This window comes from Pantherophis guttatus, chromosome 7, assembly GCF_059756535.1.
Source record: "Pantherophis guttatus breed Tessera chromosome 7, ASM5975653v1, whole genome shotgun sequence".
Taxonomy (NCBI): Eukaryota; Metazoa; Chordata; class Lepidosauria; order Squamata; family Colubridae; genus Pantherophis; species Pantherophis guttatus.
Genome location: NC_142069.1, coordinates 22390736 through 22418714, shown reverse-complemented (window position 1 = coordinate 22418714; position 27979 = coordinate 22390736). Strand labels below are relative to the sequence as shown.

Below are 27979 nucleotides of genomic sequence, written 5' to 3'. Positions count from 1 at the left end.
TAAAGAATCGCAGACATCTTTTAAATAAGAAATATTTTAAATTTATATATACATATAAAAAGAAACGAAAGGTCATGAAAAAAAAAGAGCAAAGAATTGATGCCTTTACATGATCACACAATGGGATATCTCCTCATACTCAACAATATAGGCTGGGTAAATCTGATGCTTCTCAAAGATGACAAAAATAGAAGGATTCAGAACATCGTCCACACAGCTGTCATAGAAGCCGTTTGATTGGTTAGGTCTAGGAGGAGGGCGGACATAAGAAGCTTTTCCTTGGACATAGTCTCCAACCAGAACTCTAGCTACAAACATGGTCTTTGCTTGTTTCTTCGACTTGCAATAGGCGTGGGAGTAGCAGGCATCTCTGGCAAAATAGCTTCCTACAAGAAAACACATTTTAAAAAAAACCCTACCCTTTGTAAAGAAAAAAATTAATTTACTATATATTGTTCAAGGTTTCAAATCAGGGGTGGGCTTCAACAATTTTTAGCAAGGGGTTCTCTGCCCGGTTGATGGGTGGGCATGACCATGGTGGGTGTGGCCTAGTCAGTCTCCTGCACCATGGGGGGGGGCATTTTTGCCCTCCCTGGGCTCCGGAGGCTTTCCTTGAGCCTCCAGGAGAGCGAAAACAGTCTCCCCAGGCTCCGGAGGCCCTCTGGAGGCCAGAAACGGGCCCGTTTCCAGCCTTCCGGTAGGCCCATTCTTTGCCTTCTTCCCTGAGCCTCCGTGTGCACCCTGCACTTACCTGCATCCAAAACGGGCCGCATGGGGACACCTGGGAGGAGCAGGGTGGGGTGGGTGGGGCCAGCCAGGAGTGGGATTTGGGGGTTCTCCAAACTGCACAGAATCTTAGCTAGAGGTTCTCCCAAACCCCTGCAAACCCCCAGCAGCCTACCCCTGTTTCAAATATTACTAAACTACAATTCCCAACATCCCTTTGGTTGTGCTGGCTGGGACTGCTGGATACTCAGATTCAGCAACACTAGAGGTCCCTAGTTTCCCACAAGAACATATTCGCCCATGTTTTTAATGGCTCCTTTTACTTCCAGTGTTCAAACGTAAGGCCTCTGTTAATGTAGTCCAATAACACAATCTTCACACAATAGGGATGTATTATAGGGTTGAGTGTGTGTCAGACGGACAGTTTGAGTATGCATATATGGAAAATCATTAGGTGGCACACTGAACCAAAGCATTCAAAACTGCAACTATATATCTCGCACATGAATTTACCTGGTAGTACAATTTGCCAAGTAATTGAAAGTCAGTGTGTAGTGGTTAAGGAGTTGGACAGTAGAGACCCAAGTTCACACTTCCACTGGAGTAAAGGATTTATTTCAGTGATTTAGTTCCAGCCACTACCTTTCAGCTGAACAGAGTTATCGTGGGAATAAAATTAGGGAAGGCTTCCCACATATGCAGATTTGAGCTCTCAAATAAAAGTCAGGACATAAATGCAAACATTTGGGGAAATAGATAGAAAAACAATACTTGAAGATGCCAAAACTCAGATATCTTCAAATATTGCAAATTATGTGAATTCTAATTCAAGGTAGGGAATACTTCGCTCTTCCAGAATTCACTACTTCTTCCCAACTCTCCAGTACCTTTTCCATATAGTGTTCCATGCGTGCCACAAATTCTCCAGTCAAAGTTTTGCCCACAGATGTCACGCAGGTGTGATGTGCTAGTGCCATGAAACAAGAGCCGTTCATCAATTTCCTTTCCTCTGTTCAGCTTCTTCATCTGCTCTTTTTGCCTAGAAACAAACTACTTCAAGTTATACTTGAGGTCAAAAAGAATTTAAATCACTTCTCTCTTCCGACTTGAAAGACATACCGCAAAAGGATCTAAAACATTTAGTAAACATATTTATTAAGCTAAATTTACTAATCTAAATTTATTACCCCAATTTAATGTAGCTTTCCCAAACAAAGTACTAAATTCATTTTTCCCAGATCTATTAAGCTAGGCTATCATTCAGTAGCAATGGATATGCATGAATGATGTAATTCAATCTCTAGCATAATTGGAGCTGTGCTAGAATTCTGCAGAACTGTGGTAAGGCAACAATGATCTAAGTCTACATGGAACTAGATCAAACAGATCAGATTAGAAAAGTCTGGTTTAAATGATGTCCAAGGTCCCTTCCTACTTTTTGCTTATAGGCCACAGTCTATTCACAACCAGATAGATATGGTATACGATCACAAAAAATAAATTCACAACAGTACTAATACTCAATAGAGAACACATAAGATAAGTTCCAGATACAGTGCTGGATCCAATTATTATACCATGATTTTGACTCCCCAGGAGGAAAATTAAAATCCAATACAAACCATTGAAAGACTTGCCAGAGAGAAGGGTTCTGAACTCTTTGAAGTCTACGTATAATGTAATCTTCCATTGTCTTCTCAAAAAGCATCTTGATTTCATGATACTCTTCTGAAGAATTAGAGACCTCTACCAGCTAGGAACAAGATCAGAGCTATTGTGAACAAATCTTTTAGTTGCTTTTGATCTATAAATATTTTTCATTCTTTCTATATTTGTCCCTTTCAGGTCAAAATGGGGGCTCGTAACATAACCCATGTAGATCAAATAAATTAAGAGCAGAATAAGTTTCTTAAAAAATAATTATAGTGAGTGAACCTAACCACTGTACTTTATAAACCATGGCCTCACCATATACATAAAAATATGTCTTAATCATAGTACATCATTGTTCATTTACTATGTCTCTAATCCCTCTAATAAATTATCCAACCTTGATTCACAGTTAAGCAATACACATGAGGGCAGGACAAGAAGCAATGGGTGGAAACTAATCAAGGAGAGAAGCAACCTAGAACTAAGGAGAAATTTCCTGACAGAACAATTAATCAGTGGAAGAACTTGCCTCCAGAAGTTGTGAATACTCCAACACTGGAAGTTTTGAAGAAGAAATTGGATAACTATTTGTCTGAAATGGTATAGGGGCGTGATGGCGAACGTATGGCACTCATGCCGGAGGTGGGACGCAGCGCCCTCTCTGATGGCACGCAAGCCATTGCCCCAGTTCAGCTCTGCTGCACATATGTGTGCACCTCCTGCCAATCAACTGGTCTTTGGGTCTCTGCCGCGCATGCGGGGGGTGTATGAGGAGGGCGCACACATGCATGGGGGTGTGTGGTGCATGCGTGTGCCCTCCACATGCTCCCCGCCCCCCGACATGCGCGGCAGAGACCCAAAGAGGGGGCCGTGCATATGCATGGGGGCATGGCGCGTGGGGGGTTCACGTGCTCATGCGTGGGGGGGGCACATGCAAAATATTGCCAAGGGACATGATGGTGTAACCCCAGTAAAACTGTTCACTTATCATTATTTGCCAGAGGGCTATTTCACATTTAATTGTGTCTGATGTTCACAAAAAACCAGAAGTATCTTTCAAGCCACCTGAAAGCTACTTTCAAAAGAAATGGTGGACTATTTCAAATGATGTGGCTTTTATATGACATAGGCCAGAGGTAAGAAGGTTTGGGTGTCATCTCTAGGCACTTACAGGGGCATAGGGAATAGCAGAAGCTTTTAGACTTATATACCACCCCATAGCATTTAGCAGCATTCTCTGAGCAATGAAGAAACATTATTTGCATAATTGGGGTCCTCATTTTACCAACCTCAGAAGGATGGAAGGCTGAATCAACCTTGAGCCCCAACAAGATCGAACTCCAAGCTATGGGCAGAGTTTGCCTGCAATATTGCACTTTAACCACTGTGCCACCAGGGCTCTTAGAGACGTTTATGACCCAACCATACCACCAAACAGTATTGTTTATTGTTAGCTGATATCTTCCCCCTAGAAATGTTGTAAAGATGAGTTCTGTCAACATTACAGCAATGATCAAATGGTCGGGAGCAAAGGGAAATGCTGATCCCCAACAAACTGCATTTGAGCCCCTATGAACTTGGGAGAAAGTTTTAGGAAGTAGGGTGGCATAAACCTGAACGAACATACCAAGTTGTGTTCAGGGTGGGGGTGGAAAGACAGAGAAAGAAAAAGGGAAGGAAGTTACCCAACTGCACATGCAGTGGTGGGTTTCTACCAGTTTGCCCTAGTTCGGACGAACTGGTAGCGGCGATGGTGGAAGGCTCCGCCCACCCGCCCAGACGTCAATATGGACACTCTGCGCATGCACAGAAGGTTCTGCGCATGCGCAGAAGCGCCACACACGAGCGAAGCAAATGCGCACAAGCACATGCTCGCAGTCCCGAACCGGTAGCAAAGGTAAGTGAAACCCACTACTGTGCAAATGGAAGATGTTTTTAATAAGAGCAGAAACAGAGGTTGTTGCTATGGTCAGATAAAACAGAATACCTCATAGCCTATGTTAGGAAGGGCTGACTGATCCCAGGTTGAAGGAAACAAGTGGAAGAGAAAAGAAGATTCAAAACGGCAGCTGCAAATGGGAAATAAACAAAGAGCATTACTGTGGAAATAAAGAAACAAAGAGCATTATTGTCTCATTTAATTTCCAATTTTCTCTTTCTATTTTGGAGCAAACCTCTCCAATTCAGTACTCTCTGCTGGTTTTTGGCTAAAATATTCAATGTGGCTGGAAATGATGAAAACAGCAATCTAACTCAGTGGTCCCCCACTGAGGGGGCCTTTTGGGCATCAGGGACCGGTTCCATGGAGAGAGGTTTTTCTGCGGACCAGAGGGGGTGTAGTTTCGTGTACTGCCTGCATCCCGCAGATGGGCTTTGCTTGTTTTCGCGGTCCAGTTTCTGGCATGCCGCGAAACTGATGCCGGTCCATGGACCAGGGTTTGGGGACCCCTGATCTAACTCTCTGAAAGGTACCAGGTCAAGAAAAACTGTGTTAGTTCCTCAAACTAATTTTTCCAAACATATTTACCCTTTCCCAGAGTGATGCAGTGGTCTAGAGATGGAGTTCTTGCCTCACAATCAGGAGGCTTTGAGTTTGATCCTAGGTAGTGGCAGATATTTCTCTCTCTGGGCACAATGAGTAAATATCAGCTGAGAACTCTGCATTGGCGACAGGAAAGTCATCCAGTAAACACTCAGTTCCATTCAGTTGCCCCGACTCCACCCTGATGCACAGGATTATGGGGTCATTAAAACACACAAAAAAAATGCCCTTTCCCAAATTATTGAAAGCTATTAGAACTGGAAAGCTATTCCTAATATCATCACTTTTATTTCATCAAATCCAGGGTTAGTAAAGATGTAAAATGATGGAGAGGAGATGTTTGTCTATAAGAGTGTCATGAGACTGGGAACTGAGCCTAAACCATGAGCAATGAAGCAGGTTTTATAACTGTAACAGAAAGATGTATTTAAAGAAATATATGATAAGCACCTCTTTGACCATAGATTACCAGGAGGAGGAGAGCCAGAGAGCAGGCTTAATTCCCTGAAATACTACATCTCAAAGCTCCTTATGGTCAAATTGTTTGAAAGTCACACTTCCAACAAAATCATTGAGAAGCATACATTGGAAGTGGAAACTGAATATAAACATGATTCAGTTGCCAGCAAACTGCAGGAATCTATTATATTTAGGTATTTACTTGAAAACAACCCAGGAATTGTAATCAAGTACAGTTTAGGACAAAGGAATGAGTCAGTAGTGGGTTTCAAAATTTTTTACTAATGGTTCTGTGAGTATGGCTGGGCATGGCATGGCAGGAGAAGGATACTGTAAAATCTCCATTCCCTCCCCACTCCAGGGGAAGGTTACTGCAAAATCCCCATTTCCTCCCGATCAGCTGGGACTTGGGAGGCAGAGAATAGATGGGGGCGGGGCCAGTCAGAATTTTTACTACCGGTTCTCCGAACTACTCAAAATTTCCACTACCGGTTCTCCAGAACTGGTCAGAACCTGCTGAAACCCATCTGTGGTATGAGTGCATTTCAGCAGTATATTTCTTAGGAGACCTAAGCATTACTGAGAAACACTGAGCTTCATTCATTTAGTGGGAGGGTTTATGTACTGCACTGGCACACTAGATTTTCAGCTTAGCGTGAGATATGAATCCACTAGTTTGATTGGTAAATTTATGAGAGTGTGAATCAGACCAACAAGACCATGGTTTAAATCAGTAGTTCTAAGCCAATGGTCTGTGGACTCCTGAGGGGCCATGATGTCATCACAGGGGGCCCACGAAGACTTGAAGAAATGTTATGATTTAAATTTTGAGTTAAGTCTTTGGGGGTCGGTGGCCGTAGTCAGTGGCCACAAAAGGTATTTAAAGGGGGTCCGTGGTGAAGAATAGGTTGAGAACCACTGATTTAAGTAACATATTGATTAGCACAATGTACAAATCCAGTTGTTGTTTATTTATTTGGAAATGTTTCAATGGATTAACGTTGTTGTGACCCAGGCTACTTAACCCTAAGTAGTTAGTATTAAATACAAACAGTTTGAAAACAGACTTTATTAGAACAGCTGAGAATTAACTCATTCTCAGTATAGTCCAAACTAAATTAAAGCAAATTCTTCAAAACACCATTACACAGTTTATCACCTGACCTTGGGATAATTAGGCAAATTGCCAAAGGCTTTTCTTGGCAAAAATTCAAAGCAGAAGACGCTGACAAGAAATGAATACAGTGAAACAAGAACCAATTCTCTCAACGTTGATTTCCGACAAAGAGGCCAAGAGCCGTTGCTGGTCTTTTAAGCCTTATGGGAGGAGCCAATCATCTCTTGGCCTTACTCCCGAGTCATCCTCTCTGCTTTATCTGCTCCTGCCTTCTGGCAGCTCTTCTCATATGTGCACTAGGAACAGGCTCCTCCTGTTCCTCTGCCTCTCTACTGTCAGCCTCTGGAGGCTCTGAAGTCCATACATCACTCCCTGATGGCCCTGGCCCCATTTCTGCCTCCAATGCAGAGTCCTCATCCAGGCCTTCCCCAGCCTCCAGGACTGGACCATTTTCTTCCTCAGCACCATTGCTGTTCAACTCCGCTGCCAGCTCCGCAGGCTGCTGGTGGACCACAACAAATGCAACGGTGATTTATTTTCCACAGACCTTTTGCTTGAAATGGCTGAAATGTTTTTCTTCATTTTCCTACTAAGATAATTGCTATTTTTTCCTCCCACAATATTATGAGGTTTTGGATAGAGGTCTGGAGTAGGAGGGCACCACCTGCCCAAGAACCACATGGACTGTGACTAGTGTCACTGTGAAATTACTGAAGTGGCAGAGCTGAAACTGGGAGAAGGGGGAAGGGATCAAAATTTGGGTGCTTGGCAACTGATTCATATTTACAATGGTTACATATCCTGGGGTGATGATGATCACTTTTTGTGACCTTCTGACAAGCAAAGTCGATTGAGAAGTCAGATTCACTTTACAATAGTGTTACTAACTTCAGTGAGTGATTCACTTAACAACTGTGGCAAGAAAGGTCGCAAAATGGGGCAAAACTCATTTAACAACCACCTCACTTAGCAACAGAAATTTTGGACTCAGTTGTGGTTGTTAAGTCGAGAACAACCTGTAAATGATTTTGTGAAAAATATTAATTACCTCTTCTCGCTTTTGCGTCTACCTCCAAAAAATACAAGTCGGGGCCATCTGCAGACTCTTCTCTGTGTTTGGTAGTACACATTTCTCTGAACCATCTCTTGAAGGAAACAGCAAAACACACTGTCAAATAACTCACCTCTACTAAGAATTAATTCACTTATCAATTTAACTTAAGTACAAGGCATTGTAGGCTGCTACGGTTGATCTGCTGTTGTTGATAAAGCTTTGTGGACTATGCAAAAAAGAGTACTTTAGCTACACAGGAGCAGAGGTGGGTTTCAGCAGGTTCTGACCAGTTCTGGTGAACCGGTAGCAGAAATTTTTGAGTAGTTCGGAGAACCAGTAGTAAAAATTCTGAGGTGACCCCACCTCCATCTATTTTCTGCCTCCAAAGTCCCAGCTGATCGGGGGGAAATGGGGATTTTGCAGTAACCTTTCCCTGGATTGGGGAGGGAATGGAGTTTTTACAGTATCCTTCCCCTGGAGTGGGGTGGGAATGGAGATTTTACAATATCCTTCCCCTGCCACGCCAACCAAGCCATGCCATGGCCACCAAGCCACACCCACAGAACCGATAGTAAAAAAATTTGAAACCCACCGCTGCACAGGAGGACTATATTTGATGCACTTGGCCAGATTTACATCCGATTATCAATATAATAGAGGGAAGCCCTTATATTTGGAAATCAAAAACTTCCAAAGAACAACCGAGAGGAACACCCATTTTCGCTTCCTAAAAAATGCTGTGCTATTCCACAACTGGCAGTGTCAGGTTTAGTAATATTTAAAAATAAGGTAAGATACCAGAATCTCAGTCAGATCAGTCTCATGGAAATTTAATCTTACTAAAATATTATCAAGAAGAGACAAACTATACCCCAAGGACTCTAGATGAACAAAATATTTAATGATTACATTTGTTAAATTAATGATCTGTCAAGAAAATGTCTATTACTGGCAGTGGTAGATATTTGTTCAGAATGGTTTTTTTTTTTTAACCCAGAGTACTACTCGGTAATCTTAAATGGCAATTGTTTTGCCTGGTTGCATTTTTTTTTCATTTGACAGTTTGAATAAACATAAATAATGTTCCTGTTAGCAACAGGGATGGCTGCAGGGGGAGTTTTCAAAAATCAAGATGGTGCCAGAGATGGTATTCAGCAGGTTCTGCCCAGTTCTGGAGAACCGGTAGTGGAAATTTTGAGTAGTTCGGAGAACCTGTAAATACCACTTCTGACTGGCCCCACCCCCATCTATTCTCTGCCTCCCGACTCCCACCTGATCGGGAGGAAATGGGGATTTTGCAGTATCCTTCCCCTGGAGTGGGAAGGGAATGAAGATTTTACGGTATCCTTCCCCTGCCACACCCACCAAGCCATGCCCACCAAGCCACACCCACAAAACAGGTATTAAAAATAATTGAATCCCACCATTGTGGTAGCTTCAAAAGTGTGATGAAAGCTCCATCCAGTGGTGGGATTCAGCCAGTTCGCACCACTTTGGGAGAACCGGTTGTTAACTTTTTCAGCAGTTTGGTGAACTGGTTGTTGGAAGAAATCATTAGGGCAGAGGACCTGTTGTTAAATTATTTGAATAATTTGAACTGGCTCCATCCCTAAAAAAAAATCATGTGAGTTGTAGCCGCCATCTTGACTTCTTTGATAAACATTCACAGGGGGAACCAATTAGCAGTCATTGTCACATCCCAAGCTATTATTGCTAAAAATTACCTTGAAAATTCAATGTATATAGCTGAGTCCCAGCCTGGAAGAATAAAACTTCTCTGTAATCAGTTAGGAAAATAGCCTCCAACTCAGAGGATGAAATTGAGGTAGCACAGTGCCCAGAGTTCTGCAAAACAGAAAGAAAGAAAAATATAGTAGGAAAACAGAGACCGAAGGGAAAGAGGGGGAAATGAGTAAATTAACTTGGGTCATTGTGTTTGAACACATTGGACAGCAAAACACAAAATCGGATGTTACATTACAGTAGTCCTTGTTTATTAACTCTCTCGGTTGTGATGGTGATGAAAAGGTAATTTTACGACCAATACTCACATGTACAACTTTTCCAGGTCTATAAAGCAAAGAAAAGCTGGAGTAAGATCATAAGCACAGTTGTGGTTTCCCTTAGAGATCAATTCACTTAACAACTGAATTTCTGGTCCCAATTGTAATTACTAAACAAGGACTATCTATCCATACAAGTTGTCCTTGATTTATGACCCCAATCGAGCCCAAAAAGTCTGTTGCTGAGTGAAATAGTTGTTAAGTGAATTTTGCCCCTTTTACCACCTTTCTTGCCACAGTTGTTAAGTGAATCACTGCAGCTGTTAAATTAGTAGCATGGTTGTTAAGTGAATCTGGCTCCCCTATTGACTTTGCTATTCACAAGCTTGCAAAAGGTAATCAGGAGAATACAGCCATGATAAATATGAGTCAGTTGTCAATTGTCTGAATTTTGATCGTCTGACCATCAAGATGCTGCAACGGTCATGAGTGTGAAAAATGATCACAAGTCACTTTTTTTGAATGCAGTTGTAACTTTGAACAGTCACTAAATGAACTGTTGTAAGTCAAGGATGATCTGTATTGTTCTGCCCCAGCTACAGACCCCAAAGAACGCAGTACACACAAAGTCTGTACAAATCTTAGTTTACTAAATTAAATCAGTCTTTTTCAAAACAAAGGCTGTTAATTAACTTTCTTAACAGCCTACAAGAATCCAAAGAATAAATAATCGTAATCTTACTGTGGCTGGCAGAAAGCCCAGAAACAATTTGCAAAGAACTAAGATCAAGACATGCAGGAGAGTGAACGAAGTTGTTCCCTGCAAATTGCCTCAGTCGTTGTCCTTCCTTAAATAGGCTAAGGGAGTGGCCAATTAGCCCCAAGCCTTATTCTCGAGGAGACCTCCTCCTGAGGAGCCACTCCTGCCTTTTGGCAGCTCTGCGCACCCGTGCATCGAGAAGAGGCTTCTCCTCTTCTTCCTCTTCACTTAAGGGAGCTTCTGGAGGTTCTGAAGGCCCTGGCTGAATCCCTGCCTCTGGCACCACATCTTCTCCAGCCTCATTGTCCGACTCGAGTGCCAGCTGCACAGGCTGCTGGCGCAGCACCACACCAGCCTCCTCGCTGTTGGAATCAGCTACTAGCTGCACAGGCCACTGACGGGCCACAACATGTATTTAGCTCTACCATCCATTCCTTAAAGCAGGGACAAGCAATATTCAAGACATGGGCCCAGGGGCTGCTCTGTAGTGACGTCTACAGCAGCAGAAAACGATCACGTTCAATTATCATATTCAGCAATCGTTTGCTTTATCATGATTTAATAAGCTGAGCTTATAAATATTAATAGCTGAGCGTAGAGTATCTCAAGTCACAAAGGCCACACTGTGCACACACTAAGCCAAAGGCAAACAACTTGCTTTGCATTGTAATTTACTGCAGTGTGTGAACCCAGCTAATAAATCTGTGTAACAAAGCTCAAGCTGTTTGAAGCAGCAATGACAACATCCCAGGTCTGATTCACCAGCAGATAAAAATTTACCTGTTGGCCATACTCAATCCACTTGCCATTTTCATCTAGCCAATACCAGATGTACTCTACTCTGACAATGGAGTCAAACAGCATGACCATTGGCATTCGCTAGGAGAGTCAGATATGAATTCTGGCACCAGGCATCTTCTGGAAAAAAAACAAAAACAAATTAAGCACATAAAAACAAAGGAGGGAAATCAGTTAAGTCACATTTTACTCTGAGACAAAGAGGTAGACATTCAATGTCCTCCAGTCAGGTTCTCCTCTATGGGAACCTATGTTTGCAGTACATCTACTAGCAGCGGCTCTTTTTGTAGGCATAACATTTCAATGAATCAACTCAAAACTGGAACCTACAAACTGGATGCACATGACTCAGGAGATACCACTACTCTTAAAACAGAATAACAAAGTTGGAAAGGACCTTGGAGGTCTTCTAGGCTAACCCTTTGGTCAAGCAGGGAATTCTATACCATTTCAGGCCAATCTCTTCTTAAAAATCTCCAGTACTGGCGCATCCGCAACTTCTGGAAGCAACTCTCTTGATGTTTTAAAAATTAATTGCTTAAAATAGATTGCATTTTAAATTTTGCTTAAAGCTGGCTAATATTTTTTTTTTCAATCCCTGTCCTAATCCATAAAGGAAATCCAGGAAAATTGGTCTGTCTTATCTAACCAGGTTTAACTTTTATGTTCGATGTAAGAGATTCCAGACTTTGCCCCTTTCTTAAATAGCTTTGAATTTCCATCAAGTCTGCTTACACAGAACCATCTCATACAGTAAATGAACAGAACATTCAGACTTAGACACAATGCTTTACAGCCCTCTCTAAACGTTTTACAAATGTCAGCATATTTCCCCCAACAATCTGGGTCTTCATTTTACCAACGTCGGAAGGTTGGAAGCAGGGGTGGGTTCTAAATGTTTTTACTACCGGTTCTGTGGGCGTGGCTTATTTTGTGGGCGTGGTTTGATGGTCATGTGACAATTCTTTAGGAATTAGCAGAGGTATTGGTCTACCAGGCTTTTAACTGCTTGCAGAGCTGTACCGGTCTACCCATTTGTTCTTGGAGGCACCAGTCTATCCATTTGTTCTTGGAGGCACCAGTCTACCCATGTGTTTTTGGAGGCACTGGTCTACCACCACATTGCCTTTTAACACTGATCAGCTGTAGGGCGGCCCTTTGAAGCCCCATGGCAAGAGTTTAAATAGTTTTTTTCCTTCTAGCCAATCAGCTGGGACTCGGGAGGCAGCGAATAGATTGGGGGCAGGGCCAAATAAAAGGTAAGAATAACGCGAGGGGAGGGGCGGGAGGGCCCAGCTCCTGAACAAAGAGAACCGGTTCGGTGACATCATATTGTCACCACTACCAGCTCGGCCAAATCGGGCTGAACCGGGAAGAATCCACCATTGGATGGAAGGCTGAGTCAACCTTGAGCTGGTCAGAATCGAACTCCTGGAATCAGCAGAGTTAGACCTGATATGTGCCATCAAGTTGTGGTCTTAGCTCCCTCCAGGATGAGTTGCAAAATATTGAGGTCTATGCGGCTGGAATAAACCAACCATGTAAAAAGAGAAAGTAATTGCAGATATGGACACCACCTTTAACAACAACATTACAGCCTAATATGATATTCAAAGCAAAGCCATGTCATCAGATTACAATTCAATGTGTTATGCAAACCCAGAAAATGAAGTTATCTTGAATAGCCTATGATTTAGGTAATCATGGGTTAGGACATCCTATAATCAATGTCCTCGCGCAAAAAAATCCCTACTCAAAAAGAAATCTAGGTAGTGAGTGCAGTATATTTTTGCCGATTCACAATTTTAGAGCAAAGGTAGTTTTCTATGTTAAACTTTGTTGTAGACCCTGTTGACAGGCAATGAATGTTTCAATAGGATATGGTAGGGCGTGTCAAATTTTTCAAGTTTCAATTTCCAAACATTAGCGGTGCTCACAAGTTGTGACATCCCTTGGGGATATAAAGATATTTTGGTTACTTTAATAGAATTTAGATGTGTTTGGTAAGTAACTACATAAATATCATCCCTTGTTAACATTTGGTTTGTTTCATTTTATACAGGGAATGAAGGTGAATTTAAATAAGTCAAAGAAAGTAGCATCCCATTCATTTTTAAGGCCTCTGATTTCAAGTTCAAGAAATTTATGACTACGTTCAGGCTACAACCTATGAAATGGCATACGTACAACCAAGTTATCAAGTTACTCAACCAAGAGCCATGGTGGCGGAGTGGTTAGAATGCAGTACTGCAGGGAACTTCTGCTGACTGCCGGCTGTCTGCAATTTGGCAATTCAAATCTGACCAAGCTCAAGGTTGACTCAGCCTTCCATCCTTCCGAGGTGGGTAAAATGAGGACCCAGATTGTTGGAGGCAATTATGTTGACTCTGTAAATCCTTTAGAGAGGGCTGTAAAGCACTGTAAAGCGGTATATAAGTCTAAGTGCTATTGCTATTATCTGAGGAATTGTCTTTACATTGTCCCATCCCACCCAGTCAGGCAGGGAGGATATGTTTTGGATATAATTAGTCAAAGAATTCATGGCTGTTCACCGCCCTGAGTCCTTTGGGAGTAGGGCGGTATACAAATTTAATTAATAAATAAATAAAGAAAGAATTCAAACTGGTAGGATCCAGGTGAAAAACTTCTCTGTCATTGTCCCTGCCCTGCCCATCTCTTACCCCCAGAGATGAGACAGAGCCCCACACTTCTGGCCTTCAGAAAGAGTGCTAAGACCTGGTTTTGCCAATTAGGATGTGGATCAAAAATTATATGGGAGCTTGGTTGGTGTCATGATGAGGTTCTCTCAACCTTTTTAATGTTTTAAACCTTTAACTTTTAATACCTTAACACTGACTTTTTAAAAATTAACTTGTTCTTATTTATGATTTTATATTACACATTTCTACTGTAAACTGTGTCACTTTGGTCAGCGGTGTCACTCAATTTCATTAAAGGCCGCATCTTGGTTGTGTTTGATCTCGGATGCTGGGATGGGCATGGCTAGGATCTGTGTGGCCAGATCGACATAATTCGTGTCGGGGGCATCTGTGGCAGCCTGAGGCTGCGATGGCTTCCTGCAACCCTCTACCAGCAAAAGCAGAGCTCAGGAGGGTGGCGCTCCCAAGCTCCATTTTCGCTGGCAGAGGCACTCTGGGCCAGTCCTTTGCTGTTTCTAGGGCAGCCCCACAGGCCAGATCTAAGCATCCCATGGGCCAGATCCGGTCCCCGGGTCTTGAGTTTGACACCCCTGACTTAGGTGAAATGAGCCTTGTAGAAATGTGCTGAATAAATAATGGTAACCGTTTCTCTACCAGTTGTCTTGTTAACTGTATGATTTGCAATGTTACTTGAGAAAGAACAGAGAAGCAAAGTCTGTGTTTGACTGTCAACCTCCTTTCTCTAGGAATGGCTTCCCATCATGACTCACAAAAGAAAAATAGCAACATTGGGTTACCCAGAACAACTATCCATTGGTGACTTCATCAGTCATTGCATAATGTCCACTTAAATCCCAAATCTCATGGCAAACATACCAACTAGCACTGCCAACATTATGTTTGTTCCAGGGGTGGGTTCTACTTACCTTTACTACTGGTAGAGGTAATGCAATGGGGCTGCGTGCGCATGTGATGGCGTTGGGGTCAATGGGTGGAGCCTCCCACCGGTTTTACTACTGGTTCTATAGAAACCCACCACTGGTTTCTTCCTAGCTTAGCACATTTTTATTTCATTATTCATTGGATTTCCATCCTGCCTTCCCTCAGGAGCTTGAATTCTAGTCTTCCCCCAGAACATCTCCTCTCTAAGGTAGGTTGGGCTCAGACAGTACAATTGGTCCAAAGTCCCTGAGTCAGTTTCGATGGGTGAAATGAAAGTGCATTTGAACCTCCATCTTCCTGGTGCCAATCCAAGTTTAACTGCAACATGGATTGTGAATCTAGCTAGTCTTACGTTAAAAATTGTTAAGTATCCTTCCCTTATGCAGGGCTGATCTCTTCCACCTTCTCCAGATCTCCTGAAAACAATCCTACTCAGGCTCAGGTGGATCATATGATCCCCTCAGAGTAACAAAAGATTTGACCAATGCAATCAGGAAAATTATCTATACTTGAGGTGGATCTGAGGAGAACAGAAAAGTTGTAAAACAAAGCACTTGCTTTCAAAAGGGCTCCATTTTATTAGTATTTAGGGTAGCGTTGAAAATACTGCTAAGCTGCCTGAAATTTCACAGTATTCAAATCAAACCTGCTTGGATAAGATTCATCTAGAGTGAGCCATGGTTTATAGTAATGGACACTTTCCTAAATTCATATACAGAAGCAAATCAGGGACTTGATCATGCATTACTTCCTTTTGGATATAAGAACCAAAACCAATGACCGCGTAGCTACATCTACCTCTCTATTGCAACACTCAATGGGCATCTCCCTGTTATGAACATTGTAACATGCTTGACTTGGTTATTGAGTTTGCTGAATATCATAAACCCTAAGCTGAGCAAATGCCCTGGATTTGTTCACACAATACGCTAAACTATCTCACACTAGCCAGCATGTTGCATGCATTCCTCCACTAGGTTTGTAACTGACCTAACGTCAACATGTGCATGTAGTTTCTTCCTCTTGTTCTCTAGCTTGCTCAAGATGCATTACCAATTAAATGGATACGTTATTCTGTTATTATTCCCAATTCCTTGGAAATGCATATTTCAAATAAGAAATACTTTTGAAGGATTTCAACAAGCAGCACATTAAACTTTGCCCTGAGGCTTTCTTGTGAACATACAATGTTCCCAGATTGATGGGTTTACAACTTCATCTTCTCCATACAGCTGTCCTTCGCTAGGCCTGAGGACAGTTGCTGGTTTTGTTTTTTAAAAAAAAAAAAAAAAAACCTCAAGAGAATCAATTTATTCACTTACCTTTTCTTGGAGTTCCTTCTCTTGTCTTTGATTATTCCCTAGATAAACCCAACAACAATATTCACGTAGAAACAGCAAGAGAAAGCAAGTATATATCCATTCTTTTTCATGTGAACAAATTTTGCAGCAATCAAACCATATTCGTAAGTTTACAACCAGCCCAGCAAAATACAAGGCTGGATCAAATTCATGCCAGAAGGGAAGGTTTTAAAACGATCAGAAAAGGCTACAAAATGAAAAGAAGGAAACAAAACAAAACCTCACTACAAAGTTTCTAATTCCCAAAATTTTATGGCAGACGTCACTTCCACCCTAATTCTGAAGTAAAGCTTTCATATTGCAGGTAATCAAAATCCCCCATGTCACTTTTTTTTTTCTTTTTCCTGGAGACTAAATTTTATCAAGATACAAAAATACAAAAAAAAAAAAAATCTGCCAAGCCTTGACTTCTGTCTGGACTTTTTCCTGTGCTCCTGCTCTCTAACTCAACAGGGAGGACAAAGAACAGCCCTCTGGAATTATCTCTTGGGCGGGATAATTAACTGGAAAGTCAGCTGCTCCAAGGTAAAAGTCCACCTATTAACCCCTTCCCAGGTCTTTCTTAGACTAGCACCTACCTATGGAAAACTATGATTCATGCAGATATTACAGTCAACTAGGATAGGCTTTTAAAAAAAAAAAAACATCTCAGGTCTTTATGTTACAAACTTCCATTATTATTTTATTCCCTCCTGAGCTGGGAAATTAATTCAGAACAGGAAGGGACAGTTTTGTGGATACTGGCAGAAAACTCACCATAGGCACGAAATTATAATTATTTCCAGAATTAGTGGAGTAGGCTCTTGTGTTCTTTAACTCTCTTAACATTTGCCTGCTTTTTTTCTGTACACACTGTACTTCAGAATAACCGAGAATTTGAATTTGAACAATCTGCTAGACTAAAAGGTGGTTAAATGGTTTGTGGTGCAGTGTAGCTAACAACCACAACCTAAAAACGGTGGATGTAAACCACTGCAGTTTCAATCAAAGTGATCCACATTTAACCATCTATTGATAGCAAATGCATTCTCAAATTGTGGGACATGGTACTGACATAATTCTATCAGCTAGGGTGTGTGTGTGTGTGTTTATGTGTGAGTATGTATACTGAATGTGAGGAGAAGGTAGAATGTTTTAAACTTTTTTTAAAAAATAGCTATAACTGAATCTAAAAACAGTGAGGTAGCCACAATAGTTGAGAAGGAAGGAAGGAAGGAAGGAAGGAAGGAAGGAAGGAAGGAAGGAAGGAAGGAAGGAAGGAAGGATATCTGGAAGAGTCATGAATTAGCAGATGTTGGAAAATGCATAGACAGGCTGAAACAATCAACTCCACACAATATTGATTGAGTTTCCACAATACCAATCTAGGGAATCATAGATCTTTAAATAAACAATTGTTTGCATTTGTACGTTATATTGAATCATAACCTGGCTGAGTGTGTAAAACACTTATGCCACAAACTAACCAATGAAATTATAGTTTAGTTTACTATGTGAATCCAGTCTTTATTCCTCCCTGTCATAAGTGACTTGGTGCATATTACCCAAAGTAGGAATGGAAGATCTAAGATTTTCTGCAAAATTGAACTACAACTACAACTCCCAGCACTCTGAGTCAATATTCTTAGTCATGAAGAAAGCTGAACATGAAGCTGGAAATGAACATGAAGTTGGTATAATTCAAGGTGTGGGATTCAGCCCATTCGCACCGTTTTGGGCGAACTGGTAGCTCCAACGATCAGCTGAGAGCAAACTGGTTCGCTCTAACAATCAGCTGGGCCTGCCTGCCTGCCCCTGCCCTATATTGCCCTATATTTCCTTTGTTTGCAGCCCAGCTAATCAGCACAGCAGAATGGATTGCTGTGCCTCACCGGGGCTGCAGTAGAAGGTAGGTTTTAGAGCTCTTTTCAAATGCACCGCACAAACCGGTTGTTACACTGGTTGAATCCCACCACTGTATGATTCCCTCATACCAACTTCATGTATATGTATGTAGTATACATACCAGTGGTGGGTTGCCCCCGGTTTGGACCGGTTCTATAGAACCAGTAGTAAAACTGGCGGGAGGCTTGGCCCACTGACCCGGACATCATCAGAAGTGATCTGGGCATGGGCAGAAGCTTCTGCACATGCGGAGAAGAGCGTGTGTGCGCACGAGTTAAGCAAGCACATACGTGCGGGCACGATGTGAATCGGTAGTAAAGGTAAGTGGAACCCACCCCGATACATACATATGATATGTAGCTGTTATGGCCTCAGTTCCTGTTTCCTGTCTATTATTATTTAAAATGAGATGAACAGATATAAAATTCTGCACAACTCTTTGTTTTTTGTTTTTAAAATGTGAGACCAGCACAGAACAAAAATTTACACTGACTTTAATTAAACATTTAAATACACTTAATTTTTCCTGTGTTCCTCCTCCATCAAGTTCAGTTTACAGCAAGTTTTGGACCCTGAATCTGGAGGCTGAACCCAAGCTTCAGAGCGTCACACATTCAGGAAGAAGATTGTTCATTTAGAAGAAAGCAAAAAAATATATAATTTTGTATTTTAGCATGATTAACATCAGCATTTCCTGATACGTTTCTGTTTCACAACTGCTGATCTGAAAACCATTCTAGTGATGCCAATGGTTTTAACTTTGGAGAGAGAAGGACTGGATTTGTATCTATGTTCAGGTGTAATTCTCTGTATAAAATCTCTTACCTTTAAACCAGTTATAGAAGCATTAATAAATTATAGCAAGCAATTAAAATACAAAATGGTCAAAGTCCATATTACATAGACTGGGCCAGTTGCTTTTCTTTTCAGGAAATGGAACCTTGAGTTAAAATAAAGGCGTGTCAATTTATACTCACTTTTTAAAATAAGATTTATTGAAATGGATAGAAAAGAAATCAATTTTTGTCCTGAAAGAAAAATATTTTTCACTTACATTCTATAGAAAGGCATGTGGAAGTTATCTTACTTTCTTGTCTGCAACAAAGCAACTACTGTGTGCTAATCTTAGTCATGACAGGTCTCTGAAGTTTGTGCTGAAAGCAAGTTTTTTAATACACAGTAGACTTTAGTATCTGGAGAATCAAGATTAATAATTTTGCCTGATGTGAAGATTAACAATATCAGAAAGAACCTATTTTTCAGAAATTGTTTTCTCAGAAATTATTCAAAACAGAGCTATTGTGGAACTCAGAATGTCACCATCTATTTATTGGTTGTGTCAGTATTTTTGTTCATGTTTTTGTCATTTTTTAAGTTATTGTGCTTATGCCAGTTTTTTGTTGTTTTTTTTAATTTGATTTATATGCCGCCCTTCTCTGGAGACTCAGGACGGCTTACAGTGCATTAAGCAATAGCCTTCATACTTTTGTATATTTTTATACAAAGTCAGCTTATTGCCCCCACAAACTGGGTCCTCAATTTACCTACCTTAGAAAGGATGGAAGGCTGAGTCAACCTTGAGCCTGGCGAGATTCGATCTTACTTTAATTGCAGACAGATGGTGTTAAATTATAGTGCTTAGTCTGTTGAGCTATCCAGGCTCCTATCCAGTTTATTTTTCATTCATTTTGATTTGATTTGTTTTGCACTGTGAATGTTTTGGTGTTTTATTTTTTAAGTTTGTAACCTGCTAAGAGTCTCTTGTCTGCCTGGAAAAAACCAAATTAAGCCAAATTAATCAATTAATGGATATTTCTTAATTTAGAGAATTCTGGCAGATCTTGTGGGATTGGATGAAGATAGTAATTCAATAATTGGCAATTTTGAAAGAGAGAGAACTTTGATTGGGTGGTATTCCCTGTATTCAGCTATTGGTCGGCATTGAATGATCAATTATTGATTAAATGTGCCTTTGGTTAGTTCTAGAATTACAAACATGGATCATGGCACTATGCTGAACATATTTTTGATCTGCAGATGGTGTGGACAAGTGTGGGGAAAATGCAGGTTTACTTTTAAATGTGTTGGGAATAATTTGAAGGAGAATGGTATTGCAGAACAATTGTTTTAATTCTAGGCACTGTGAAGAAATGGGTTCAATAGGCATTCCCACCATAATTCTCAGAGCCCCACAAATATAAAACGTAATTATAATTCGACATTTGCACTGTGCATAATTTGGCAATGCACTTTTCAATAAGATGTATGTATCACAATGTGTCTATTAGAACATATAATAATGAAATATGCATTCTATTAAAATAGCTTTCTAAGTTATATCCATTAGATAAAATAACATATAAAATTATTACATTTTAAAAAGTGTGATGCCATGTTGGTGAACCTTCGATATATTATTCTATTGAAAATTAAACTCCTACAATTCTTAAATTTTAGTTTCAAAGTATAAAGCTAACCACATCACAACACTACATTTACATCAGTGGTGGGTTTCAAAATTTTTTATTACTGGTTCTGTGTACATGGCTTGGTAGGTGTGGCATGGCTTGGTGGGCGTGGTTTGGTGGACATGGCAAAGGAAGGATACTGTAAAATCTCCATTCCCTCCCCAATCCAGGAGAAGGTTACTGCAAAATCCCCATTTCCTCCCTATCAGCTGGGATTTGGGAGGCAGAGAATAGATGGGGGCGGCGTCAGTCAGAATTTTTACTACCGGTTCTCCGAACTACTCAAAATTTCCGCTACTGGTTCTCCAGAACTGGTCAGAACCTGCTGAAACCCACCTCTAATTTACATGCTGTAGATTTGGCAATAAATTAAAATCACATCCTGTTTCTTCCTCTAGTTTAGACATTGGAAAATGGCAGTGGTGGAATTCAATTTTTTTTACTGCCAGTTCTGTGGGCGTGGCTTGGTGGGTTTGATATGGCTTGGTGGGCATCGCAGAGGAAGGATACTGCAAAATCTCCATTCCCACCCCACTCCAGGGGATGGATATTGCAAAATCTCCATTCCCACTGCACTCTGGGGCCAGCCAGTGGTGGTATTTGCCAGTTCTCCGAACTACTCAAAATTTCCGCTACCGGTTCTCTGTCAGAACCTGCTGAATTTCACCTCTGGGACTACCTGTATATTAAAGGGTGTTTAAATTGCAGTGAGCAGAAACACTTTAAAGAAGATCTCAATTTAGTGATCACATCGACGCATCGATAGGGTTCTCTTGGCAATGTTGATTTGCTAGCATTGTCTATTGAGATGATATTTTTTTATTTCCATGTAAAGTATACATGTATCCATGTACATAGATATGGAGTGCCCTCGAGTTCCTCCATCCAAGTTACTACCAAATCAGACCCCACTTTCTGTTTCTGAGAGCAAACAAATTTAGCTAGATGCTGCCCCCATTGTAACAATACCATAACTATTTTAATTCTCCTAGAATAAGCATTTAAAGGCATACACACACAAAATGTAAATAAGGTCCTTGAACATTTTAATTTCTCCACATGTGGAAGCCAACTGCTATGAGTTGAGCCCTGCATTAAAGAGGGATAACATCAAGATCACGTGAAGTGATAATACGGCTTTATACTGCACTAATGAGAAAAATACTTGAAATAATACATCCAAACAAGAAGGAAAGGCTGGAAGAGAAATCCTACGTGGAACTAAGAAGAAATTTCCTGATAGTGAGAACCTCAGAGAGAGAGAGAGAGAGAGAGAGAGAGATGCCCAAAATGGGACTAAGATTCACCTTCTCCTGGTTTCTAGACCAATACCTTAACTATTACACCAAAGAAGCAATTTAATGCTTCTTCAAATCTTACACCCTAATTTTCAGTCCAAATAAATAAACTTGGATAGTTTACAGCAAAATGTATACTTTATGACAAAATGCATATAAAATGAGTATATTTTTCTACTTTTTTTTCGGAAACATACAGATTAAGGCAGAAATAGTATGTATTTATGAATGAACACATCTGAAACAGATATAGACTGAAGAGAATTAGCAATGCTGCCATTTAATATACAAAACATTTACAAGATGCTCGGCCCTCTGTCTTACAAAGCCATGCATTTCAGTCCAACACATCAGTCTTAAAACAGTAAAAGAATGGAATCTTGCTGTTTTAAGCAAAATACTATGCAAATGCTGCAGCACATATGAGACCATGGCCCTGCTATTATATTATTATTATTATTATTATTATTATTATTATTATTATTATTATTTTTTTATTCATTAAACATGAAAGTCAACTGAACATTTAAAAATGTATCTCATATATTATTGACTGGCACTGATGGCTGATACGGGTTGCTGCCAGCATCCTAGGTATCATCCAAGTACCTTCTTAAAATGTACGATGTTCCAAGTAGCACAGTTTTTTGCAGTTCTGCTGGTGTTATTCCAGGAAGCTACAATTTCTTTTTTATAAAATTCTTGGACATGGTAGCAAGTGCCCCAATGACAATGGGTATCACTGTTACATGTTTCATCCATAATCACGTTGTTGTTATTATTATTATTAAACATGAAACTCAGTCAACTGGACATTTAAAAATGTGTCATAAATACCATTGACTGATGCTAATGGCTGATACGAGTTGCTGCCAGCGTCCTAGGTATCAACCAAGTATCTTCTTAAAATATACGATTATTATTATTATTGTTGTTGTTGTTGTTGTTGTTGTTATTATTGGTTAATCTTTGGTGAGATTCACAGCCTTTGATGCTGGTTAATAACTCAGCTAAGAAGCTTCTTCAATTCTAACTATTGGTAGTTCCCTTAACTGTTCATTATAGGGTGTAGCCTCCAGACCCCCAAGAATCATCTAAATAATTCATCTATTATTATATTATTATTATTATTATTATTATTATTATTATTATTAATTATTATTATTATTATTATTATTATTATTATTATTATTATTATACTAGATCCTAATCACTGCAACTGTGTCAAGATCATTATTCCTTTGCATGGGAAGGGAACAACTGATGTGATGGCACTGAAGTGTTTGAAATTAACACTTGTTACTAACACTTAGTTACTAACACTTGCTGAAGTGCCAGTAACAGTAACTGAAAGTGGGTGTCACTGTGATTGAAAAACCCTGTTAAAACTATATTCCAAATGTATACCATCAAAGTCAGAAGGAATGTCAATGGTGATTCAGCATAGCATCCTGATGTTCAGGAAACCCACTGTAATGACACCAGTCATGTTTAAAAATATCTTGAATCCGACCAAATGCACTTAGATCTTTGAAAAATGTATCTTCTGTAAAGCTTTTCATAGGCTGAAAAGCATCCAAAGTTCTCTCTTACCCAGAAATGCTCATCAAAATATACCATAACTATAACAAATTTATGGTATTTCAAAATCTACAAGGAATGTGTTTCTACCCAAGCTTTACATAGAAATAGAATATGTATGCAGATGCAACTGCATCAGATTTATGGGTTGCACCTAAGTGCATCTGCATTGCAGATGAGGATAATACCAAGGGCAGCATAGACTACATTTGTAAAAACAATCAAATAGTAAGCAAGAATCAGGGCAAGCTTCTTTGTGCCTTTGATCTCTGGTGAACTTTCCATATGGTGTTGGAATTCAAAACTGGAAGCAGCCATGCAAAGCTGTGATAGGAAATACAAGCTTGTACAGAAGGCTCTCCAAAGTCAACAGTTCAAAGCAAGGCCTGGTCAGTATGTCCTGATCTCCTGCTGTACTACCTTCAACAGGATCTGAAGCTTCAGTGTAAGAAAACCTGCAGAAAGAAAAGGATGAAGATTATGAATAAATTCATAAAAGAACTATAAATTAAATTAAAAAGGTAAGAATAGCCCCCCGATGCTGACTGAACAGTGGTGGCTGCTCTACTGGTTTTCTAGACCTTCTCCCTTATTGATAAACAGCTATGGTGTAAGGTTAGACTCTAAACTGTAACATTTCTAGAGTTAAGGCTCATATGTATGTTCAAGTTTGAATTCAGGTTTACGGGGGGGGGGGGGGACAACCATTTTTTGTCTGGAACCTGAATTCTTTCAAAAGAATTTTGGAGTGGACAACTATAAGTTTAACTGAATAAATAAAAGTGAAATTGTGGACAGAATGTTTGGAGACAATTCCATTTGAACAATAAGAAGTCCAATAACATAATTTAGGAACCAGATCTGTCCAAGAACTACCTGTAATTATATTATTTGCGTTGGTCTGGCTATTCTTTGTGTCCCAACCTTGACAATTCCAGATCTCAAGACTTCAAGTTCCAAAATGCTCAGAAATATAGTAGCCATGTTAGCTGGGAATCGCAGCTGAATTACCACAATTGAAGTTAGTTCTTGGACTGGGCTGGTCTTAAAATAATATAATTAATATAATTGTTTTATAACTACAATACAATTATGATGTAAGAATGTGTATTATTGTTTAGATGGATTAGCCTAAAAAGCTCTATCCAAAGTTAATCATGCAAGATGGACTATTTAATGCTTGCTTATTGGCTTGAGCTGTATAAATAATCCCTATATTATATATCCTAGGGATCAAATACAGGGCACTACAGGTGAGGCAAATGCATGCAAAAACCTCCTAGTAGAAGATGATGCCCCTTTCTCCAGCATCCTGATTCCTGACCCATTTGGCCAAGCTTCCTAGAGATATCAGAAGATGAAGCTAAGGTCACAGAGGATGTTGCTCCTGCCTCAGTTTACAGTATGATAGGCTATGATTTTAAGGATGTCATAATCCAAAATGATCCACTCACAGAAAGTTTTACGACAACAATTTGGCATTGATTGTTTGATGAGCAAATAGTAAACTGGAAGACCACTTAAAACGATGGCACATCCAATGCTGATATTAACCGGGTCTGAGTAGAAAGACATTCCCACTGTGAAAAGGCAGATGACAGTAAAGGAAATGGGAATGAAAAGAGGAACCTGGAGGGAGAGAGAAAGGTACGTTATCAGGTAAAAATGTTTCATAGGTGGTCTTTGTCATATTGTAATTAAAGTCTCCATCATAGATGGAGCTTGTAATGATCTGTGGGAATGTCCTTGAGAAACAGCAGCAGCAACAGACTAAGCCACGGGTGTCAAACGCCCGGTGTCATGTTGCCGTCACATGACATATCGTGATATTTTTCCCCTTCGTGGAGCTGGAGTGGGCGTGGTCTATGCATGACGCATCTGAACCATGGCCCGCCAGTTTGACATCCCTGCACTAGGCAATGGTCAAATAAAAGGCAACTGAGCCTCCATAATTTTCTTGAACTGTAAAGGTGAGAGGGAGATATATGTATTTTCAGACTTGCACGATTCTATTGCAATAAAGGTGCTGTTATTACCCTTGGTATTTTTTTGTCTGGAGTATCTCTGAGGGTTGACAGATCCTGACAGAAGCTTAGCTGGCTGGACAATTCTGGGAGTTGAAGTCCACAAGTCTTAAAGCTGCCAAGTTTGAAGACCTCTGTTCTAGGGTATTATTGTCTTGACACAGTGGCAGAGCTCAATAGCTTCTGTGAACCTGAGTGTGATTCCTGTGAGAGCAGAGGTGGTATTCAGCCGGTTCGGACTGGTTCACCCGAACCGGTAGCGGAAACCGAGGATGGGCCCGCCCACCTGTCCATCTACCCCAGCTCTATGCCATCCCATTTACGCACATTTTTGAGGCCGGGTGCATGCACGGAAGGCATGCGCACCAGCAAAGCATATGCACGGAAGGCCGGGCGCATGTGTGGACAGGGATGCTCACATTTGCGAACCGGTAGGGAATGTAAGTGAATACCACCCCTGAGTGAGAGTGTAAATTTCTAGTAGGATCTCTCTGGTGGTAAAGTTCAAAGGGGAGGGAAGAAGCTAAGGATAATCTACTGTAAGAATGAGGACAGTAGGATTCTTAGTCAAATTGCCTTGGAGAAATCAGAGACTGGGTAGCACTTTATCCAACAGACAAATTATATTTAAAAGGCATAAGATTTTGTGAACTACAATTTATCAATGCTTATGCCACTTCACAAAAACATGTGCTTTTTAATACATTTTTAATCAGAAGCTATAAAATCCAAAACCAAATCATTAAAAAAGGCAATGGTCACTCCCTTCTGCCAAGAAAGCTGTATGGATGTGACTGAAGCAGGGGTGAAATGCTTCCGGGTTTGGACTGGATTGCCCGATCCAGTAGCGATGGAGGCGGGTGGTTCGGAGAACCGGTAGCAAAAATCCCTGCCCCCCCCCCATTGCCCAGCTGAGCCGCGCAATCATCAGAGGCTTTTTTTTTTATTTTTAAAAGCATTTTTTCTACAACCTCTTTGGCCGAAAAAATGCTTTCAAAAGTAAAAAAAAAAAGCCTCTGATGATTGTGCGGCTCAGCTGGGATCATCAGAGGCTTTGAAAAGCATTTTTTCTACAACCTCTTCAGTCGAAGAGGTTATAGAAAAAATGTTTTTAAAGGGAAAAAAAGCTTCTGCTGATCAGGCAAGTCAGTTGGGATCGTCAAAGGCTTTAAAAAAAAAAAGAAAGCTTCTGCCAATTAGGCAAGTCAGCTGGGATCGTCAGAGGCTTTAAAAGCATTTTTTTTACAACCTCTTCAGCTGAAGAGGTTGTAGAAAAAATAGTTTTAAAAGTAAAAAAAAAAAGTTGGCCATGCCCACTCAGTCATATTTCCCCCCCAAGCCACGCCCACAGAACCGGTAGTGACAAATTTTACATTTCACCACTGGACTGAAGCATATGGCAATAGCAATAGCACTTAAACTTATATACCACTTCCTAGTGCTTTACAGCTCTCGGTGTCAGCCTATTGCCCACAACAATCTGAGGCCTCATTTTACCAAGACTTTGGAAGGATGGAAGGCTGAGTCAACCTTGAGCTGGTGAGACTCGAACTGCCGGCAACTGACAGTCAGCAGAAGTAGCCTGCAGTACTGCCTTCTAACCACTGCGCCACCATGGCTCGTCAAGTCTACATAATGAGATGCATCCCATCCACCCTCCTCCTAAAGGTATTTGTCTGGTTCATGGGGAAGACCATCACCTTCACACAAGACCCCATGGTCTTCATGGAGAAGACCATCACAACCATGAAGCAAGACAGGGTTTTTGTGGCCCTTTGAGAGGATTAGGATTGTTTTCTCAACCACAGTTATAAGGGAGCAGCGATTTTAAATCTGTCATAATCATATCTCTTTTTCCTAGATCTGTACAAGTAACAGGCAAGTTGCAGAAGTGTCACTCCGTTTTCTTATTAGTTTTTTGAAATATTCTTAAGAGGAAGAAGAACATTTCACCATTTTCAGTGTGCTTTTGAGAGTCTTGCAAAGACTTTGGTATGGGGAAAACTTTGAATTTCTGAATTCTGAAAAGGAAGGTGGAACAAAGTAACTTCAGGACTTCTTGGAGGCAAGTAAACACTCTAGTTGGGTTAGTGCTCATAAATAACATTTGTGTGCCACCCTTCTTTCAAAGACCCAGGACTTACATTCCATTAATATAGGTAAATTGTTATTGATCTCCTTGCCAGTTTCATGGCTAAGCAGAAGTTTGAACCAGGGTACCTCCAGCTCTTGTCCAGCACCATTTCTATATTGGCTTCAAATTAACTTGCCAATTGGTTGATAATAATTCTTGTTTTGTTTATACCCAGTTTGTAATTCTGCCATCTCTATCCTTATTTCTTCCTTGTTATTTTTATTAACCTGTTTTTTCAAATAATTTATAAATTGCCTGAAGCAGCTGAGAGTTGGGTGGCATATATAATAGTAATAGCAATAGCACTTAGACTTATATACCACTTTACAGTGCTTTACAGCCCTCTCTAAATGGTTTACAAAGTCAATTCAATTTTTATTTTATTGATTAGCCCTTTGGGCCATATCAAGTGCAGTATTACAAAAACAAATCATTACAAAGGTTTGGTAAAACAAATTAAGTAAGATTGGAATAACTCGCAATTAAAATACAATTAGAATAAAATACGATCTAAA

General features: G+C 40.4%; 2 protein-coding genes across 7 annotated transcripts in view; both read right to left on the bottom strand.

The window, feature by feature from the left end:
• Positions 1-75: 75 nt before the first annotated feature.
• On the bottom strand, positions 76-16536 carry LOC117655507 (protein mono-ADP-ribosyltransferase PARP12-like). 2 transcript variants are annotated; one of them, XM_034403033.3, is made up of 8 exons: positions 16037-16536; positions 11095-11232; positions 9276-9396; positions 7546-7642; positions 4367-4448; positions 2349-2479; positions 1614-1765; positions 76-386 (listed from the first exon to the last, which is right to left on the bottom strand). In XM_034403033.3, exons 2-8 carry the CDS (start codon positions 11188-11190, stop codon positions 106-108), a joined length of 960 nt encoding a protein of 319 aa, XP_034258924.2. In that variant the 5' UTR covers positions 11191-11232; positions 16037-16536; the 3' UTR covers positions 76-105. The 2 variants fall into 2 exon arrangements, with proteins under 2 accessions (XP_034258924.2, XP_034258926.2); XM_034403035.3 differs by having other exon boundaries at positions 11095-11229.
• Positions 16537-23433: 6897 nt separating this feature from the next.
• The window catches only part of LOC117655402 (cystine/glutamate transporter-like), a 37543-nt gene continuing 32997 nt past the window's right edge, over positions 23434-27979 (bottom strand). For all 5 annotated transcript variants that reach the window (XM_034402819.2, XM_034402818.2, XM_060694520.2 and 2 more), the window contains 2 exons: positions 24761-24935; positions 23434-23761 (listed from right to left, as the gene is read on the bottom strand). In XM_034402819.2, the coding sequence (XP_034258710.1) occupies positions 23697-23761; positions 24761-24935 (240 nt within the window). In that variant the 3' untranslated portion in view covers positions 23434-23696. The remainder of the gene's footprint in view (positions 23762-24760; positions 24936-27979) is intronic.